Source organism: Coenobita brevimanus, chromosome 47 (genome assembly GCF_032717465.1).
Source record: "Coenobita brevimanus isolate Jiangsu-jjx chromosome 47, ASM3271746v2, whole genome shotgun sequence".
Taxonomy (NCBI): domain Eukaryota; kingdom Metazoa; phylum Arthropoda; class Malacostraca; order Decapoda; family Coenobitidae; genus Coenobita; species Coenobita brevimanus.
In genome coordinates, this window is record NC_137000.1 from 26,086,539 (window position 1) to 26,108,833 (window position 22,295).

At 41.2% G+C, this 22,295-nt stretch overlaps 1 protein-coding gene across 1 annotated transcript in view; it reads right to left on the reverse strand.

Annotated features, from left to right (window-relative positions):
* Window positions 1-1,025: 1,025 nt before the first annotated feature.
* The window catches only part of eIF3l (eukaryotic translation initiation factor 3 subunit l), a 31,764-nt gene continuing 10,494 nt past the window's right edge, over window positions 1,026-22,295 (reverse strand). Inside the window, exons 3-10 of the mRNA XM_080271817.1 lie at window positions 20,187-20,413; window positions 19,305-19,534; window positions 17,478-17,618; window positions 9,668-9,880; window positions 8,581-8,700; window positions 6,262-6,390; window positions 4,004-4,222; window positions 1,026-2,750 (exon numbers count right to left, since the gene is read on the reverse strand). Of these exons, the coding sequence (XP_080127943.1) occupies window positions 2,616-2,750; window positions 4,004-4,222; window positions 6,262-6,390; window positions 8,581-8,700; window positions 9,668-9,880; window positions 17,478-17,618; window positions 19,305-19,534; window positions 20,187-20,413 (1,414 nt within the window). The 3' untranslated portion in view covers window positions 1,026-2,615. The remainder of the gene's footprint in view (window positions 2,751-4,003; window positions 4,223-6,261; window positions 6,391-8,580; window positions 8,701-9,667; window positions 9,881-17,477; window positions 17,619-19,304; window positions 19,535-20,186; window positions 20,414-22,295) is intronic.

Sequence of the window (22,295 nt, forward strand, 5' to 3'; positions counted from 1 at the left end):
AATATTGTGACTGTTAGTGCTATAACACAAAAAACACTAGTATCATACATAATTTCTACCTCTGCATATAAAATGCATGTGGAACGATTACAGCAATCAACCAAAAACTATGCATTTTGGAAGTACAGGGTGCTTCACTACTCTGAGGCCCCAGAATAAACCCAGTACAGTATATCCATTGTGAATGAAAGGATTTGAATGAAACTCTGTGCATACAAAATTCAGTCTCTCAATCATATAATTCTTTGAGAAATTCCCTGACATTTGAAATAAGAAACATGCTAAAAATTAAAAGTTCTTTCACCAGTGTGACGCTGAGTAGACATCAGCTGGTCAACTGCACTAATCCAGTGATTATGTCGTACTCAATAAATAAACACTAATTTTTTAATCTCCTGATTTAACTATGGGTATTTTTTTTTCCCACTTGGTAGTGAGGTCATGTTAAGGGAAAGATACAATAACAACCCTTGCACACGATCAGCTTACAGAAATCCTTATTAGTAAGAATACACCCATCCCAGTGGATAAGTTGCAATGGAAAGTAGCTAGTATGCAACACTCGATTCAATTACTGTATATTTACATGATGACAGAGGCTGCTTTCAAAGGTTGGTGTAAATGTGGACAAATTTTAAGGGAGTTAAGAAAATAAATACCAAAGCTCACTTAACCCCTCCGTGGCCGTGCCTGCCGACCACAGGGCCGGTTTTTCGAGATTTGAAAAAATATTGTTTTTTTCCTTGCCAAACTGAAGAAGAATGTCAGACACACCTGGCAGTGCAATTCTGAGCTTCCTAGACCCATCCTGAGCCATGCAATGGAGCGTGGAAGTAGCGCAAATAATATCAAGGACAAAGATTTTTTTTTTCACCTCCTCAAAATTTTTATGGGGCTGAAATGGTTTGAAATGACTACATATGTGTATTATGAATAAAATCACTACATAGTAATGCAAGTTTCATTAAAAAAAAAACAAAAAAAAAAACACATTTTTCAATTTTTATTGTGTTAATGCAAGTATCTAGTTATTTCTGTGGTCTGGGTGGTTTAGTTTGTGTCCAAAGAGAGGCAACAGATGATGTTTTTAGACTCTAAACCAATAAGGGTCCTCCTTTGTGAGAACAGACCGAACCACAGCGTCTAAAACTAGATAAGACATCGTGATTAGCTCCTTGCATAAGGGAATTAGTGTGTTGGGAAGGGATGGTTTTACATCCATATATTCGCCAGAAGAACACCTAATATCTTGCTGAAATGCTTGTGCAAAGCAAGACATATGTCTGGCTCATCACTCGGTGACTCTACACTGAGTGAAGGGCCGGGTGGTTTCCTGTACACCAGGAAACCATTTACTACACTGGGTGGTAACCACATAACTAAATTATGGTGCCTGGTGGTTTAGCGGGTAATTAAGGCGCTCCAATCGGATTGAGCCTGTATAGGTTTCCACATCCAAGGGGTGGTTGGGATTTACTGCTCACTTACTGCCACTCAGGGATGAATGAGGCTGATCATTCTCGGCTTAAATGTCAGGACCAACTTGCCCAGCCCCAGTCTCCTATGCTTCTCATGGGGCAACACAGGATTAGATGATGATGATGAATAAATTCAGTATATAATATGTGTATAGTACTCATAAATAAAAATAACATAATTATGAATGTTTTCCCTTTTTTTTTCTGTTTATGATGTTAACTCCCTTATGTTTTTTTTTTTTTACGATATGGTTTTCACTCTCATCTTAAATGTCAGGACCAACTTGCCTAGCCCCGGGATCCTACGCTCCTCATAGGGCAACAAAGGATTGGATGATGGATGGATGGATGGTTTAATTCGTGTGGAAAGAGAGAATAAGGATGCTATTTTTAGTCTGCTGTGTATGTATAGGCCAAATCATCTCAACCAAGTTTAACATGACCCGAGATTTGTATCTCGAACAAGGAATTGGTGTGAAGGGAAGGGAAGGTTATACATCCAAATACTGACCACAAGAACACCTTATATGTTGCTGAAATATTTGTGCAAAAGAAGAAATATGTAAAATGAACAAATTCAGTGCAAAGTATATTATGTACTTATAGTTATGAATTCTTCCCTCTTTTTTGTTTATAATGTTTATTCCTGTATTTTTTTTTTTCTGGGCAGTTTAGGAAAGAAAGAAGGAGAGAGAGAAGGAAACAGAAGAGAAAGACAATGGGTGCAGCACTTTCTTTTCTTGACTTTCTTATTCTTACTTTCACTAACACTTGGGGGCAGCAAAAAACTGAAATCCACTCATGACTGATTCACGAGATGTATATACTGACTGTTTGAGTGGTTTAGAGGCTGGAGTAGGTCTATGTCAACTTCTCTCAGACCTCCATTCCCTTCCCAAAAATTTTCGCAGTTTTCTACAAATCGCGTTGCATCGATGCCCTTGGCCACACTATGAAAAAATGTCGTTCTGCACCAGCAGACATACAGGGGTTAAATTAGTTCTTAAATAAATATACTGAAATTATGCTGGGGTCTCAGAGCAGTGAATATGAATTAAACCTTAAAGAATGTAAATTTCCCTCCCTCATCCTCCCATGCCGCACAAAATAAATCGGTCACATATGGCCAGACAGCCTCTAAACCTTGACCTTGGTGAGGGAGCGATTGACCTCTTCTAGCTTGTGAATCTGGCGAATGAAGAAGTCACCGTAGCGCTGGGCTACTTTGGTATCTGCTATATGAATCATGTTGCCTGCTATGAAGAAGTCAACCTGCACAGATTAAAGAAAAAGGTTAGCATGTAAGTGTCATTAGTATCTTCTATGAATCATGTTCTACCTTTTAACTAAGATAAAAGTTATCTTAAACAGTAGCAGCATCTGCCCACTTTGTTATTTCTGTGTCAGGACTGGCTGTTACCTTTTTATTTTATCATTTACAAATGATGTTAGGCTGGATTTGGGATGACTCAAGTATAGTACTCACCTGTATCAATGACAAGTCAGTTTCAGTGTATTTACTAAGAAATACTATCTTCATGTACATTCTCATTTCATAATAGGATTTTGTATATTTGTTTATGGCTCACATAATGTCACTCAGGGATGAGTGAAGCTGGTCACTCTCATTTTAAATGTCAGGACCAACTTGCCTAACCCCAGGCTCCTATGTTCCTCATGGGGCAACACAGGATTAGATGATGATGATGATGTATATTTCTGTCCTCTGGATTCACAAGATTAATTCCTTACTGCCACGACTTGCACACTCACTCCAATCAGGCATTTAACGGACTGCACTGAATGCTGTACTGGGAGGAGGTGTGGAAGACTAAGAAGGTTGATGGGCATGAGAAATGACTGTGTGAGAAAGATAAATGCAGCCAAGATACTGAATGTTTGAACATGTCGGCTGGCCGGCCGAAGTTCTTGGGGAATTTTACGTCTGGATAATAGCAAGTAAATATGGATAATGGTCTAATAGAGCCAAGTTCCAGCATCCAGATAATGAACACGTCCGGATACTGCACGTATGGATAAATGAGGAACTACTGTAATAGTAATCAAGTGGTCAATGGTCTTGTAACGTAAACATAAACTTTTTTATGCTAAATGAATCTACACTTGTTCTTAGTCTTGCATGCTGAATGAATAACGTTTCATTTAACAAGTGCTGTCCTAATCTCAACCTAGCCTCGTAAATGCTTGTAAACAATACAGTTCACACGTCAGTGGAAATCATTCAAGCTGCAATATCACACAGCAAGACAGTACAATGTAAAATTTTTAGTCTACAAGGTAATGTGCTATGTTTTGGTGTGGTTTTGTTTGTAAGTCTGCTTCTGGATTTATCAATACTTCTTTCTGCACATTATGAATTGTGGTGATATGAATCTAAATGCCTCTGGGCATTTCACATGTCAGTCACTTTTGATAAAACCTGTTTTGGAGGACACTCTACTCCGACAATATCACACAAGGAATATGCATTACAGTACTGTACTGCCCGGTAAGGTTATATTTACCTCTGAATCACTCTGAAAGTCGCCTTGGAGTCCTGAGGTGCCTTTTGTCCAAACAATATTGCGCATCTTATGCTTGAAACAGAGAAGAGCATTGCGGAAGTCATCCTCACTCAGATCCTGGAAGGCTGCCATCTTCTCCATGGGCATGGTGGTGTACAGCTTCAGGTAAGACCTCATCACACTGATCTGCTGCTGCTGTTGCACTTCATCAAGAAAAACCTGTTATCCAAACCAGAAATCCATAAATAATGGAAGAAGAATTTGAACATTTTTCTAACAAGCATGTTTGTTGTCAACACGACCTGTGTCACACCATGAAAATGTTAAATGGGGGCAACAGATATGGGCATGGTAAGCAAAAGAAAGAATGAGATGGGTTGGAAATTTGGCTGCCAATAGGGAAGGGGCTGGAGAACAAAACCAACGAAAATAGGTCTTGTAGGATTAATGGTTTGAATGCTATGAAGGTTTAGTTCAAAATATCCTCCAAGAATGAGGGTGTCAGCAGCATAAGGAAATGGATATGTAGTACAAATAAAAATGAGTGAGATGAGCTGGAATAGTGGTGGTAGTGTTGGGAAGCCATGATGAGAGTAATACCCTGTGAAAATGGGTGATTAATGATGAAGGTTTATTTAAATGTTTGTCCAATAACAGCAAGACAAACTCATGCTGTTCATATACCTGGTGTCTTGCAATGCAGGTAAAAAATGCATGTTAATGTATTATATAAATATAAAGGAACAGCATAAGTATAAATGGCATGCTGTCCAATTAAATGAAGATGGAAAGAAGCCTGACCAATTACTTGTGTGTGCCAATAGAGAATTATTCCTGGCTGCATTCGTGACATAAGAGCTGAAAGAAACAGAGAGTAGTATGGAGGACGGTCATGTGAATGAAAATACATCGTGTTTTAAGTTAAACTAAAATCAGCAGGGAAGAAAAATATAAAACAGATTTCTAGGAATGAAATGATGAAAGTGGAAATATTGAAAAACATGCTAGTATATAACAGATTAATATTAACAAAAAGCAAAACAACAACAGTAAATATAACTGTCATCATCATCATCATCTAATCCTGTGTTGCCCCATGATGAGCAGAGCTAGGCAAGTTGGTCCTGACATTAAAGATAAGAGTGACCAGCCTCACTCATCCCTGAGTGGCATTACATGAGCAATAAACCCCAACCACCCCTTGGATATAAATCTGCACAAACTCAACCCAACTGGAGTACCTTAATTACCCACTAAACCACAAAGTGCCATAATTCGGTTACAAGGTTACCACCCAGCGCAGAAAATGGTTTCCTGGTGTGAGGGAAACCATTCAGCTTCTCACTCAGTGCAGAGTCACCCACTGGCAGAAGGAAGAAGGAATGAAGGAAAGAGACAGAAGAGGATGGAAGGAGGAAAGGAAAGGGCAATCACCCATGAGCAGCACTAAATCGAGTGAGTGGATGGTGAGCGTCCCCACCTACCACTACAATTGCAATGGATGAATATTAACTAAGTAAAGCGGCAATAGTAAAATACACTTGTAACAGATGAATATTAACAAAATGCAAAGTAGTGACACAAAAATTAACTTTTAACAGATGACTTAACAAAATGCACACATACAGTACAAAATGTCAAGAGCCTTAAAGCTGTTCCCCAGAGGGTGGGGTGGAGTGGAATCCTCATAAACTGTTTTTAGAAAATGCTACAAGTTTCTGTGAAAAAAGCATCCACTGTCGACAACTGAATGATTGTAAATTGCTACAGAATAAGCATGTTTAGTGCTGAGACTGAAGTGATTGTAAGAACATGACTGAACAGCTAAAATATCTACATGATTATATGCTCCTCCCCTCTTTGGATATGGGTCAGTGTCATCTTACCTGTGCAATAACAAATGGTGTGCAGTCGTACTGACCTTGTTCAACAAACTGATGCCTAATTCTGGAGGATAAAACTGATGTGTACACAATAATTCTGCATAACCCACAAGATTAGGTGAACAGAGTGTTACAGTATCAAGGACCTACATGGTAACTAATCTGAAATAAATGATCTAAATAGTTCACTGAGTTTGAAAAGTGATATCTATCCTTTGCTCACAGCCCCCTTGTCTGGCTAGTTGGTTCACTCACAACAAGCTATCTGACCACAACTTCAGCCTCTTTCTAAGGGCTGGCTGGTAAACTACTGGGTACATACCGGATCAGATAATTGAAAAGTAGATGTAAAAAAACTATAACTGTACTACTAACCTTAAGCTGCTGCTGGAATGGCTCCTTATGGTAGTTGGCTGGTGCCGAGTCAAATGGAGGTGGGACAGGACTCAGGAACTTTGGACAGGCAAAAGTGAAGCACTGAGTGAATTCTTGGGTTTCATTTCGCTGCAAAATGGACACAAAAACATTATTACAGTATCAGTTGTTGTTTCACTCAATAAATTATAAAAGTGGAGACAAGGCATGGAATCAAAAGGTCTCAGAGGAAATTTATACTGGGATGATAAAACCCACGATATGTGGTTGAACACCCCCAGGTACCCCATCATTAAAATTAAGTCCTTGCCATGTATTCTGACACTACAGTAATCCCTGCACTATCTGGACGCCCACTATCTGGACTCTCCATTTACCGGATATTTTGGGTCTGGTCCTTTGGGACTCCCCCCCCCCCCCAAAAAGACATTTTTTTCAACTGTACTTTGAAATTGGCACACACTGCCAACCAGCTGTGTTTACCCTCGTTACTTGCTTCCCCCATCCCTCCTGGCCTCCCAAGTTACCACCTAACTACCATACTGACTAGAAGCTCATTCAATGGATGCCACCTGTGATCGTTTTTGTGAATAAACGGTGAATAAACTGCAATACCTCGCCACTAGACCATGTGGGAATTTACAGTGTTGTGCAGTGTTATGGAATGAGAATTCAGAGTGCAAAGATTAAGTACAGAGTGAAAACTGGCGGTTGAACCTGGCATGGTGCAATCAAGAACAGTATGTGCAATGTTAAACAATTATAAATCATAGCGCAAGGGATTAAGTGCAGCACAACACTGGATTATTGTATGTGCTTCAAGAGCATTTTCACTACTGCCAGAGCCTTAGAGGAGGCAGGTTAACCCTCATGACGAACGGCCACGGACGTGTTGTAAGTACTCTATACACTGCTAAATATTTTACATACTTTTAATTCCTCATTTTCTGGTTCTTTTTCATTTATTTCATACTTTATGTCCCTTATCTGTGCGAACAGAGTCTTAAATAGGTGTTATGCATGTCCGGTAGAGAATTATGTAGGTGCTTTTCTGAGTTAGGCTGGGTTAGGGGCCACATGTACCTGCCCAGGAGGCAGGGGCCCACTATCCGGATGGACTCACTTTCTGGGCATGCCTTTGGCTCTATTGCATCGGATAGTGGAGAAATTACTGTACCTAGCAGATGTCTAAACCTGTCCTTCTCTTCCAAATTTCTGCCATTACAATGTCCATATGCAATAATGATAGCCACTTCACCACTTCAGTTTAAATGTAACAAAATGCTTCTTGAGTTGAATTATTTACATCATCATCATTATCATCATCATCCGGACCTCCTTTCCCACCCAAGGGCAGGATGAGGAGTGGCCAAGTCCAGACAGCCCAAGATTGCCCAAACCACACTTCCATTCACTCATCATTCAAGCCCCCTGGAATCCTGGCTCTATCTGATACGACAAAAAAATTTCACCACATTCCGTAGCTCCACATAAACATATCCAATACAGTCAATCCAAATGCTGTCATGTTAAAAAGGGGTGCCAAATCCCTGATCATGCACTTCTTCTCACAACATTCATCCAGCCAGCTCAATCTCTTGTCAGTCCCCTAGCTTCACCAACTTCCATACCTCTCTTCCTCACACACTCACCCACCATATCCCTCCACCTTCTCTTTGGCCTACCTCGCCTCTTCCCTCCTTCAAATTCGCTCAGATATACTCTTTTCACCACTATTGTTTTCCATTCTCTCCACATGACTATACCATCTCAGTATGCTCTCTTCGATTCAGGTGTCCACAGACTTGCTCGCTCCGCATCTTTCACAAATTACATTATTTTGTATCCTATCCACTCTTTGTACTCCACATACATTCCTCAGCAGTCCCAGCTCCACTGTTCTCGCTCTTGACTTTACTTTTTCATGCCACACCATTGTCTCATACCCATTTGTTAAAGTTGACACCAACATTCCTTCACGTAAGCCTCGTGCAGCTGTAACACTCAAGTCTCTGTTTCTTATCAAGGCCTTCATAGCACCAGCTACTTTCCTTCCTTGTGTCACTCTACTTTCCACTTCTTTGGCACATTTTCCTCTCTTTTTCTATCACTGTACCCAGTTATCTGAACTCTCTCACCAATTCCAGTCTCTCTCCATTCACTGTAACATCACACTGGGAGTCACCTTCTCTCTCGACTATTATCTACCATTCCATGCTCATCACCAAGCAAGTTTTGTTAAATTCATATTTTTGTTAAATTTATGTATTTTCAAAAAGTGTAGCTACTGACCCTACTAAAAATGTCACCAACACTCACCGACATGCGTGCCATCTTCTCTGCCAAGGTCTTCTCCCGAAGTGAGGACTGAACTGCCTCATCAATTCTTTGAGGGTGCAACACCATACAGATAGCCAGCAGTGTGTACATTTGTTCAGTCTGTCAACATATTGCAATTAGTTTTAATTAATGCTATATCATTTTTGGACAATGTAATATTACTTAGTGGTTTTCAAAGAATATACATATTGCACTGGAAGTGAGAACAGTTATCTGTAAATAATAAACCAAAAGGTGAACTCAGCATTGTAATGAACAAAATATTATTATGCATTCTGGATAGCAACATTTAAGGTGAACTTTCACTGTGATCATGATTTTAATATATTAATCTTGGTAACACTGGACTATTGCAGTATATTCAGTTTTGGAGAGACTCCTTTTATCGATGTGATTAGAAATCATAAACCTACTCCCTAAAAACTGCCTTCCCAATGCAGACAAAAATTGACTGGAAGTAGCAAGTATAAAATTGGGCCTGGAGACGCAAGCCTACACATGATGGCACCAATGTAACAGAGTGATTCTTCTGCCCAGTTATACAAACATCCTACAATCCTTTGAATGGGGGATAGAAGGCAGCAGGAGGAGGACAATTTGAGCCTGCAATCCACCAGGTTCATATTCATACATCTAATATGACATACCAGTACTCTATTCCTCACTATTCATCACCATTTTCCAACACTGACTATAAGTTTACAATAAATAATACTGATGATAAGTATACCATTGAATTAAGATACACAAATGAAGGTTATATCTTTTGGGTATCAGATTATACACTGGAAAACAAAGTAACTCAGCAGGCATCCATCCATCCATCCATCATCCAATCCTATGTCATCCCATATGGAGCAGTACTTATCCATTAGGAGTGTGAGGAGCAGACTGGCACAGAAATAGATGAAGGGGTGAAATCTGCATCCTAACCCATTTTCCCACATTCATATAAGGTGGGAAGGTATACTGTAGAGTTACCAGATATCTCTGAGGACATGAATCATGGAAGAGAGATCCATAAAACGAAAACTAATGAAATGACGAAAACAGAATAGGAAGATACCTGTTTATTAATCTGGTCATTTTGGTAGTTCCTTGTTTGGAACATTGCCTTGGTGCGCTGAATGTAAACGAGGATGTTAGAAAAGGTGCGGATGGCATCAGCATAGCGTCGCATCATCATGTATGCAAACCCCACATAGTAGTAAGTGGTAATCTGACAAGCTGGCACACGTGAGTACATTGATTTCTTGTTCAGTTCAATGTTCTCTAACACCTGTTGACAAAAATAAGTTAATGAATTCCTGAATATACCATTATGGTACTATTTCATGCATCAGTACACATCAACTGTTTGTCTTTCATGCCATGCAGATCCTGACTAATTAACTGCCTACATATTTTTTTCATCTACAAAATGCTTCCATATTTCAAATGGCTGAACAGGATTTGTAAATATGCCTTATAAAAAGATAGTGTAATGGCTAAACTGAATTTATATATACAGCTCAGGAAGAGAGCACAAAAGTTAGAGAAGATATAAACAAAGTAATGTGCTGACTGAAATGACATCCACTGAATTATCACAATCCCATCCTAATCTCCTACATTAACAAGAGGTGAGGGAGGTCAAATACATAGCTTTTCAGTCTCACTGGATACAGATCAAAGGAGAAAGAGAGCACCATGTACAATCTCCCTCTTTCCTGTGCTTTAGGAGGTAGAAGGCTGCTTGCAAAACATGTACCTGTACTGTACTAAATAATAAAGCTGTCACATTCCTAAGCAAATACAAAGGGGAGTTTCCAGCCTCTAACTCATGCTCCTCTCAAACATTTTTAACAACAAAGAGGGAATATTTAGATACTTCTTCATCCCTGTCACCAAGGATGTAATACATTCTTCTCTCCATGAGCCAAGTAACTATATTGCCAATTATGGCAGAAAAATCAAACATAAGTCACAGCTTGCTGTATTCCTGCAAAAGTCATCCACCATCAGTAAATCACAGTGGTGACAACACATGTCAAAACTCAAGAAAGATAATCTTGGGCATGAACTAACTCTAGTTTAGGTTTTACCTAGAAATAAACTCCAGGTTAACATAAACATAATAATACAAGCACCCCCTGCCCCTGTAAATGATCTTCTGGTTTATGATACTTCGCTTTAATGATTAATAACCTTTGACATCCTTTTCTGGTATAAAATCATCACCCTGAGTCAAAATGTGTCATAATAAAAGTATCCTCAATATGGTCTGTTCATTACTATCTATCTATCTATCTATAGCCTGACGCCCTAATCCCGCAAAGGGTGGCCGCAGACAAAACACCTCCAAGTTGCTCTGTCACCCACCATTTGACTACCCTCCCCCAACTCACTCCCCCCTCCCTCATATACCTCTCAACTCCATCCCTCCACCTCATCCTTGGTCTACCCCTCCCTCTCCCTCCCTCCACCTCACCTAAATACACCCTCTTAGTCAGTCTTTCATTCTCCATTCTCTCCACATGTCCAAACCACCTCAGTGTTTTCTCCTAATCTTCTCAACCACATCCACATCCACCCCACAACGTTCCTTCACTACTTCATTTGTCAACCAGTCCCTCCATGTCACTCCACATGCTTCTCTCAAGTAACTCATTTCCACTGCTCTCATTCTTGACTTGTTCCCCTCTTCCAAGGTCCACGCCTCGCTTCCATACATCAGAGTAGGGATCACAATACTACCATCCAGTGACTTCCTAACTTCTGTACTCACCTCCCTATTTCTCATCACTGCTTTCAGTGAACCAACGACCTTCCTTCCCTGCTGTGCCCTTTCACGCACTTCATCCTCCAAAGTTCCATCCTTACTCATCACACTACCCAAGTACTTGAATGCGCTCACATTCTCCATATCCTCACCATCCAACCTCACTGTACACTCTGTGACTTCATTCCTCTCAAACACCATATCTTTACTTTTGTTTACATTAACTTTCAGATTCCTCCTCCTACACACTGTCCAAAATTCATTCACCAAACCTTGCAACTCCTATTCATCTTCACTCAACAATACTGTATCATCAGCAAACAGCAACACCGGAATCTTCCAAATCTCCCCCTCATTCATGAGAGCCACCCCTACATCCACTGCCCTACCTTGCGCCTCCTTTACAACCCCATCCATGTATATATTAAATAGCCATGGAGACATCACACAACCCTGTATCAGTACCACATTGAGATTAAAGAACTCAGCTCACCATCCACTCGCACCGTAGCCCTAGCACCCTCGTACATACTCTTCACAGCACTCAACAATTTCCCCTCCACTCCATATATTCTTAATACCTTCCACATACCTTGCCTATCTATTCTGTCATAAGCTTTCTCCAAGTACATGAAGGCAGCATACACTTTCTTTCCCTTCTCTAGATACTTCTCCACTAAACATCTTAGAACAAATATCTGATCTACTGTACGCACCCTTTTCCCTTCCTAAATCCCCCTTGTTCTTCTCCAACAAGCTCCTCTGTCATATGCCTAACCCTATCAATGAGTATTCTACCATATATATTACCAGTCACACTAAGAAGGCAAATACCCCTGTGGTTACCACATACATCTCTCTCCCCCTTTCCTTTGTATAAAGGAACAATTATACATGATTTCCAGTCCTCTGGAACCCTCCCTCTTCCCAAGCCAATCTACACAACTTCCATATCCACTCCACAACAATCTCACCCCCATACCTCAGCATTTCACCACACACTCCATCAATTCCTGAGGCCTTTCCCAACTTGATCTTCTTCATTGCTTCCACTACTTCTGCCCTACTGATTTCTTCCTCCCTTCTCTCATCTCTTCTCCCAGCCATTCCCCAACCACTTATACTCGCACTGCTCTCACTCTCTACATTCAACAAATTCTCAAAGTGCTCCTTCAATCTCCTCAATATCTCTCTCTTCTCCACCAACAATCTATTATTCCTATCTTTCACTCCCCTTCTATTTCCCCTTTCACACTGCCTTACTTTCTTTACTTCCTTCCAAAACAATTTCTTACTCTTCCTCCATTTCACACTCAGATTCCTCCCAAACTCTTCATCCACTTTCTTCTTACTCTCCTTCACCAGTCTCTTCACCTCCCTTCTCCTGCTCACATATACCTCTCTCTTCTTTCTCTCATCTTCTCCCCTACCTCTACTCGCTAACCATTCACTATATGCCTTCTTTTGTTCTACAGCTCGTTTCACCTCATCATTCCACCATGCTGTCCCTTGCACATCCTTGCATCTCCTCCTCACTCCACAAACCACCTCACACGCTGCGCCTATCTCTTCTGTGAATATCTTACATACGTTTTCCACCCCTTCCATGTGCTCTAGCTCATACCTTCCCAATCTTTCTTCCACTATGTTCTTATACTCTGCCATTGTCTCACTACAGTGCTCGTCAGAAGTATTCAGCGTTGTCCGCCGGGCGCGCAATACTTATGGCCCAAAAAGAATCACCCATTTTGGGGGGTAAGAATTGAGCCACAAGTTTGAGCTCCGAGCATGACGTCACGGTAGCCTGAGGCCTTCTGATGCGCTGGTTGGTTCCCGCCTCAGTCGCCCACGGGCTGCCTGAGAGAGAGGAACTCCGCCGAGTGTCCCTCTCAAATTGCGCCATTTTTTACCGAGTGTCCCGCAGTGTTTTGGCCTTCAAAACTTTGTTATGGCACCTACCCGTGAACTATCGAGTGAAATCATATCCCAGATCATTGCTCTAAAGGAGGCAGGCCACCAGACAAAGGAAATTAGTGAATTGGTTGGTGTGGCACGATCGACAGTGCGTCGTTGGTGTGCGCGGTTTCGGGAGGAAAACAGTGGTGAAGTTCCCACAAAGAAACCGAGGTCTGGTAGGCCTAGGAAAACTTCCCCAAGGTCTGTTAATGTTTTAAAACGTGCAGTGGAGTTTAATCCTTGTGTGAGTGCAAGGAAAATTAAGGAGAGCAACCCAGAAGTGTTTGGTGAGGTGTCAGTGAGAACAGTGTCTCGTAGGGTGCATGAGCTTGGTTACACAAGTCACAGGCCTGTGAAAAAGCCTCTTCTCTCTAGCAGCCAGAGAATTCGTAGGCTTGCCTTTGCTAATAAATATCTAAATTGGGGTGAGGAGCAATGGTTGTCAGTGTTGTGGTCTGATGAGGCAACGTTTAGTGTTACCTGTAACAGAGGAGCATGCAAAGGTAGTGACCCACTTGACCCACGGTATGTAAAAAGCACAGTTAAACATCCTGATTCACTCATGGTATGGGGTTGTTTTTCAGGGAAGGGTTTGGGGAAGCTTGTTGTACTTCCCAAGAACCTCAGAGTGAATCAGGATGTTTACCTGGAGCTTCTGTGTGATCATTTACCAGACTCCTTCGAGCTAACAGGTGCACGAGTGTTTCAGCAGGACGGTGCACCTGCTCACAAGGCCAAATCGGTCACCATTTGGCTTCGTGACTGCGAGGTATCATTCATGACAGACTGGCCAGGAAATAGCCCAGACCTCAACCCGATTGAAAACCTCTGGTACCTCGTAAAGAAGAGTCTCCAAGGGAAGGACGTGAGCTCTTTGCCTAAGCTGGAAGCCGCCATTCGTGACTCCTGGGACAAAATACCCCTCCAGCACCTCAGGAGCCTCGCCCTTTCACTTCCAAGACGTCTCAGCTCCGTGAAGAAACGTAAAGGCTACCCTACGAAGCACTAAAGGTAAATAAAATGCATTATTTATATGTTTTTTCAATGTTGAAAGGTTTGTTTCTCAGGAGGGACGCAGGGCGCCCCATACTTCTGACGAGCACTGTATCTTGCAAATTCTCCACTCTTCTCACAGGAGCTGTTTCCTCCTGTCTTCCCCTTTGTCTCCTCAACCATTTTCTTTGCAGCTTTACCTTGGCCGTCACTAAGTGATGGTCCGAGACTCCATTCCCCCACCCTCTCCAAACTCTTGCATCCAACACTTGTCTTCTCATTTGCTCATCCACACACACAGTCTATCACTTCCTTTCGTTCAACAAGTTCACCATCCGTCCTTCTCATTAGTCTCCATGTGTACAGGTGGATCATCTTATGCCGAAAGTAGGTGTTGGCTATTGCCAACCCCTTACCAGCACAGATGTCCACCAAAGCACTACCATTCCCATCTACTTCAGCTGGCACACCCCACTGACCAACCACTCCATCCACTCGTACATTCCCAACTATGCCATTCATGTCTCCAATCATAAACACTCTCTCGCTCCTCTCAAATTTGTCCATACATGCTTCTACTCTCACCCAAAACTCATCTTTCACTCTTGCCACACGGTCCTCTGTCGGAGCATGCACACATACAATCGTCCACGCTTGTATACCTACTTTCATCCTCACCCATACAACTCATGCACCCATTGTTCCATACCCTCTTATATTCTCCTTCCACTTCTTGCTTATCATCAGACATACTCCCTCTCTTGCCCTCTCATTCTCATTGACTCCCGCACATATACCTAAACCATATTCCCATTCTCTCCCCTTTTCACCTTTTCCATTTAGTTTCAGTCAATCCACATATATCCACTTTTGCATCCTCAAGCACCCGAACGATCTCTCTCTCTTTCACTTCATCATTCACTCCTCTCACATTCCAAGTTCCCACCCTCAGAATGTCCTTTGTCCATTCCTTAGTCGTCAACGTATGGTCCGTCCTGGTCCGAGGTGCTTTATCTGCGTGTTTAGTTAGTTCATTTTACGGGGTGGGGCACTAACCCACCACCAACCCTTTTAGTCGACTCGTACGACAAGCAGGGATACTGAAGGAGTACTCTTGAAACCCCCCTATCCCCAGGGGGTACAATTGTGAATAATAATTCATATTCTTTTAGCTTTAAAGTGACACACTGAGTGAACAGTAACAACTAATCAGCTAATCACTGGGTGGGATATTGTCCAAAATAAACAATGAATGCATCACTTCTATTCAAAGTTTTTCCATAATGATCAACATGGTCTGCATTTTTTTTAATCTTTAAAAGTGACAAAAATTGAGTGATATGTGTGACCAGTAATACTGTATAACAGCACCTACCAGCTGATCACTGGGCAGGCAAATTGCCTGCATATAAAGCCCAACCTGTAAACAAATCGATTACATCACCCCATTTCAAAATTTAGCTTACTATTAGTGACTGTTATCCTCAGTACGTTTTGTGTTGTTTATAAAGGCTCCAATATGCTTGCAAGCGTCAGCCTTGGTCACATGACGGCGGCTCTCCATGCTGCTCAATCTCTGGCGGCCTCCCTACTTAGTTCATTATCCCTGAGGTTGCACTCAATGACCTCGTCCCATGTCTTTTTTTTTGGTCTACCTCTCGCAACCCTACCCCTAAAGTCAACACTTCTCAGTATGATTTGCACATTACAATTCTTTTATCTGTCTGTAGCCAGATGCCATAATCCCATAACGGTGGCCATTTGTCTTTGAGTTAGCTGTTTTACAGGGAGGGGCAATAACCGCCCCACCCCAACCAACCTGGTGACATGTACAGAACATGTATGGGTTGGCTATATGGTTACCACCCAGCATTGTAAATGGTTTCCTGGTTTACAGGAAACCATTAGGCTTGTCACTCAATGTAAAGCCACCTGAAAAGGAGAGAAGAGTAATAAAAAGTGACAAGAAAAATAAGAGAAACAGGAAGAAAGGTGGGCAGACATAGCAAAAGAATGATAAAGATGAAGGAAGGAGTAAGCAGCACTACATCCAGTGAGTGGATGATGATTGCCATCACCTACCACCAACAATTCTTAATGTCAACATTTTCTGAGCTCTAAAGTGGCAAAAAATTAAATATATATGAACAGTAATATAAATGTACCAAGTACTCCAACAGCGGAATGCTTGGTGGGAGTTGGAGTTTGTGTGCTGTGACAATAAGATTTCAATAAGTTTTAAGCTTCCTATCTGCAAAATTTTAATGCAGCAGTATATGTACACCGCGGTGTTTTGGGGAGTTAAGAACTTCTGGCAGGTAGTGTTTGGACTCTGGTAGGGTTGAGTAGTTACAAATGAGTAACCCTGGCTGGCCACCTACCATCTCTCCTCTGATTCCATGTGCTGCTATTTCCAATTTACAACATTTTGAACAGTGACAGTTTTTCATTAATGTAATCCAACTGTAAGTCAAGGGTTGCCTGTATTACATATACATACATCATCTAACAAATAAAATAAATAAAAATAAAAATATTAATTCACATATCATTTGTACAATGCAATGAGTTGGGGGGGTAGTAGGTCCTTAATTTACATTATCCAAGCCTCTATACCAGGTATATTAATGTGCATCTTTTTGTTTAAAATAAGAATTACAGAAACATAACCTCCTTTTCTGACACATGTCCATCAGTGGTTTCCCATTATCATTCTCTCCTGGTACTCCATTATTATTACCCATTATATCACTCACAGGACCAGTGCCTACTCTACAATTCATATCGCCCATTACAATCACTTTATAACTCCTGGGCATTTCTTCTACTACTTCATCCAGCTCATCCCCAACCCTGCCTTTCTCTGTCTCACTCCTGATATCACACAGTGCATACACTACAATCACTGATACTTTAACCTTCTCAAACTTTAACTTCACATGCATAAATCTAGAGCTGACACATTTGTAATCTCTCATTCCACTCTGCCACACTTCATGCATCAACCAAGCAACTCCTTCCTTGCATCTTCCTCGCCCAGTCATGCCCGGCTTTACACACTTTACACTAAACAGTGCGGGAAAAAAAAAATGCAATAAATAGCTGCTAATAACTAAATGGTATGTAAGCAGAAGGTTACTACTTTATTTCAAGAACACTCACTGACCTTAATGGCCTGATAATAATCACCAAGGAGTGAGTGAAGTCGCAGGAGGCCGATGAGGGAGAAGTACCCCAGCATCTTATACAGCGGATGGCGGCCAAACTCTCCAGCTACACTATCAGGGTCTCCACCACTAGTGTAAACCTATGGGGATGAACCATTCACTTTGGCACAATGAGAACTGAAGACTAAGAAGAGGTGAGAGACTACATGTAAATTAATTAGGAGTTATCAGTTCATCATCATCATCTAATCCTGTGTTGTTCCAAGAGCAGTGGAGAAGCCTGAGGCTAGGCAAGTTGGTCCTAACATTTAAGATAAGAGTGACCAGCCTCTCTCATCCCTTGAGAGGAATTACGTGAGCATTAAACCCCAACCACCCCTTGGATATAAGCCTGCACAGGCCCAATCTGACTGGATCACCTTAATCACCCAATAAACCACCAGGCGCCATATTCTGGCTATATGGCTACCACCCAGCAGAGTAAATGGTTTCCTGATGTACAGGAAACCGTTTGGCTAGTCACTCAGTGTACAGTCACCCATAGACAGAAGGAAAAGGAAAAAATGAAGGAAAGAAAGACAGAAGAGGAAAGAAGAGAGGAAAAGGGCAGTCACCCGAGAGCAGCACTACATTGAGTGAGTGGATGGTGAGCAGCCCCAGTTACTGGAACTAAATATTCAGTGGCTTAATAACTCGAGTGTGGGCATCCATGAGGGACTCAGGGGTGCACAGCCTAAAGGACCAACAGAATATGTTGGTATGCAGGTTTACCATGCTGAAGCTCTTGGAGGGCTGCTGTGTTCATGTAATTTATATATTTTGTAATACTGACATTTTTGCGGATCTGATAAAATGTCTGAGAGGGTCCAATGGGTGACGGGAAAATAAGTTATGAGAAACCACAGTGTTGAAGTAATGGGTTGTCTGGCTGGTGATGAAACTGTACATAGGAAGTGATGAGTTATGCAAGGAATTCTCAGCCAATGCAAGGAGGCATCACAGTTGGTGTTAAGGTCGTTGCTTTCTATCCTGCTATTTAAGGCACTATCATGAGAGTTTTGAAGTGGGCTACCTGCTGGCTTTATATACTAATGGTTTACTTTTGATTGGTGAAAATGTGCAAGAGTTCAAAGAGAAATTTGAGATCTGGAGGGATGGGATGGAGGTTAAGAGAATGGTAAAATAAAGGCTATGGTCAGTTGGTGTGAACATGCCAATGTTGTGGAACAAGGAGTATGGCCTTGTATTGAGTAAAAATTGAGCTGGGAGGAATTTCAATCCATGTATAACATGTAACAGAAAGGTCCACAAGTCTTAGTGTGGTGTCAGCAGCTATATGAATGATTAGGATTTTTCAGTGTGGAAAATTTAGGAGTCTCTGGGCAGAAACATACTTCTCACATGTAGATGATAAAATATTATAGCTGTCAGACTTGCTTCACACACAACCAACATTGGCAGGTTCAGACAGTCAATATTCTCTAACACAACTCATTAAACTTATTCGCACAGGAATTTAAATTTCACATCTCCCACTCTATCTCTCTGAGTAACCAACTTTCATAATTTGGTACTGCTATTTGTAAGATTTTTGTTACAAAAATGCATTTGTGCAAATAGGCATGCTGTACAATGTTTACACAGCTGGCAAAATCTGCTCACTTTCAGGTACAGTATTTCCATCTTCCATTTGCTTACAGAGGGGACGCATACTGAAATCACATCAGTATCATTAAACATCTTTATTTTGGCTATAATCACATTGTGGGCAGCTGTATATCAATCTTGGGCACGTCCTACATACAGTATAAAGCCAGCAGACTCACCTCAAGCTGACGGTTGATGTTAGACTTGTCAACCAAACAGTGGAGGACATTGAGGACAGAGTGGACATTCCAGATTTTGGGTGATTCCTTCAGCATCTCTATCTCAGGTTCACTTTTTTTCCCCAGCTTAGATCTGAACTGGGAGAAGGACTGAAACTGGTAAATGAACTCATCAATGATTTCCCACAGCCACTGGTTAGGCAGCTCCATTGGCACTGGGGTCTCTGCACCTGCAATAATAAATACATGGTATCTCACTGCATGTACTCGAACATTAGTCATAGTGAAAAATATTAAACTGGTCACATACCGGTAGATACAATACAATAATACATGTACATTACTTCATTCCATGTCAAGCAATACAAATAAAAGCTGGAGTCTACATATTAGTAGCTACAGTATCTCAAATTCATCATCAACTGATTTTCCAATACTTCTATAGGTTAAGTAAAGTGAAAAAGTCTGTATACAAAACTCTGAAGTGGAAGGGAAGATATCACTAAAGTGCCCAGTGAAATGAACTGTCTATTCACTCAACTCTGAGGCCTTATACAGTACAGTCTTAAGGCCATACTATTCACTGGTATTCTGCATTTTAAAACTTACTCTTGCACCAATAACATAGTCATTCTGCTAAACTTTTGCCTCTGACTCAGCCATATTATAAAAAATTCTTACCTAATCATTTTTTTTGCATTCTGTCCAATTGTTTATACCAGTCTTTTTTTTTTTTTTTTTTTTTTCCCATCCCACAACACGGCTTCATCGTTTTCTTCCACAACAAAGCTTTCATATATGATACACTATCATACCACTGTTCACTCCTTCTACATTTATATAAAAGCAGAAATAGAGAAAAAAATTTCCTCCCTTACTTACTCAGTATATAGTTGAAGAGGTTGCAGTAATTGTAGTAGGACTCAAATCGCTGAGGTATAGTAGGGCCTCCTTGGACTCGAGCATAAATGTGCCGATAATAGAGCTCACGATACAATATGAGGAATATGTCATCACGGTCATCCTGCTCCACCAGCTTATTTCCATACAGGTCCTCCACATCAGGCCATGATTGTGTCTTGTAGTACTCTTCTGTCAGCCGGTTGAAGCTAGAAGGACCAGAAACACAAAACATAAAAATCCCTGGCAATGGAAAATCATATTCATAATTCTGAAGGTGCATTTGCACTTAAAAGAAACACATGTGGTATGTGTGGGCATCTATTATCTGCTCACTTTATGAAATGATTTGGCAATGAGAGACGAGCCTAATTTTTTTTTCCCCCTAAACCTGGAAACCATTCATTCTACTGGGTGGTAACTGTAAAGCCCAGTAAATATCTGGTGGTCTAGTGCGTTATGGTGCTCCAACCTAATATGGCCCATAAGGGTTTCCATTCAAGGAGTGGGTGGGGTTTTTTGCTCACATACTGCCACTTCAGTGGATGACTGGCCAGTCTCACCATAAATGTCTGAAACAGATAGCCTTGTTGTAAAGCCGTTTTCACAGTTATCCCTAAACTTTCAGGCCCAAACATGGGTTGGGCCTGAACCAAAAGCACCTTTGGATTTCACAGTTGCTCCGGATGGCTTTCAGGAGCTTAATAACATAGGGACTTCTGCCTGTGTTGATGCGATAGCGTTGGCAGTTCTGGGTGGTAAAAGCAAGAATGAAGTAAACTGACAGAAGAACAAGACACCTAACCCGGCACTTTCCATATGTTGAGAATATTTAGAAATTGGACTGTAATGAATGTGGTGAAAGGTATTGCTGGAAAATCAACTTCAAACAGTTCTTACTAATATATTCAAGAGTGAAGAAATTTGTAAGACGGCAGCAAAAATAACAAATAGGACACATCAACAGAATGCCGTGCTAACTAACAGCCTCACCACGTGCGTATGCTTGAAATCGAAAGTAAGCTGATGTTCGCGATGAATGCAAAGTACTGTAAAATGGGCTTAAATAAAAATAACTATGGAGAAGCAACTAACATATATTAACATCAAATGAGTGATGGTGTGGTTTATTAACGGGTATAGTATAGTACATAAACATGGTTTTTTCTAAACGGGATGTTAGCTATATCAACCTTTACATCGGGCATCAGATATTAGAATTTTTATGAAAATATGTATTAGACAACGATTCTTGTATTTCTTTTGGTTCCGTTTGTTGTGGAGCCTCCATCAGTCTGCAAAAGGCTAGTATTCGGATACGCAGCAGAAAGTCTCATAAAAGTACACAAACATATACATATTTTTTTAATAAAGGGTGTGTTATTTATCTCAGCAATATTACACTGGGTATCTAATACTGAAACATTAATGAAAATACGCAACATATAATTATTCTTTTATTACTTTTGGGACTGTCTGTTGGGGAGGCTCCAGGCTCCCCAAGAATGTTCCAGTAATTTGTTCGAGACGTCCCGAATGCTGTCCCCATTTGAGGCCTTGGACGGCTGGTTGGGGGTGACTGTGAAAAAGAAAACATGTGTTCGAAGGTGAGCAGGCTGTTGGGGACTGCATTGGGGACGACTGCAAAAATGGTCCTTCGACCCCTATGCTAAGGACAGGGCAATAAATGATTGGAAATACAGACAGTTAAAAGAGTGGCGATGTGTTTGTGGTCACCCCCTACGGGATTAAGGCATGTGGCTATAGACAGATAGTCATCATCATCATCCAGACCTCCTTACCCACCCTAGGCCAGGATGTGGAGATAGGTAGAAAAGAAAAACATACTAGTTCACCAAATAAACAGTACTGTATATATATAGGCTACAGTATACATATATATATATATATATATATATACAGTAACCCCTCCAATATCCGGATCAATAGAGCCATAGGCAGGTCCGGATAGTGGTCCTGTCCGGATATTGGGCCCCAGCTTATGGACTAGTACTTACGGACCCTAACTCTGAAAAACACCTACACAACTCCCTCTGGACATGCATAGCACCTATTTAAGACCCAAATCAC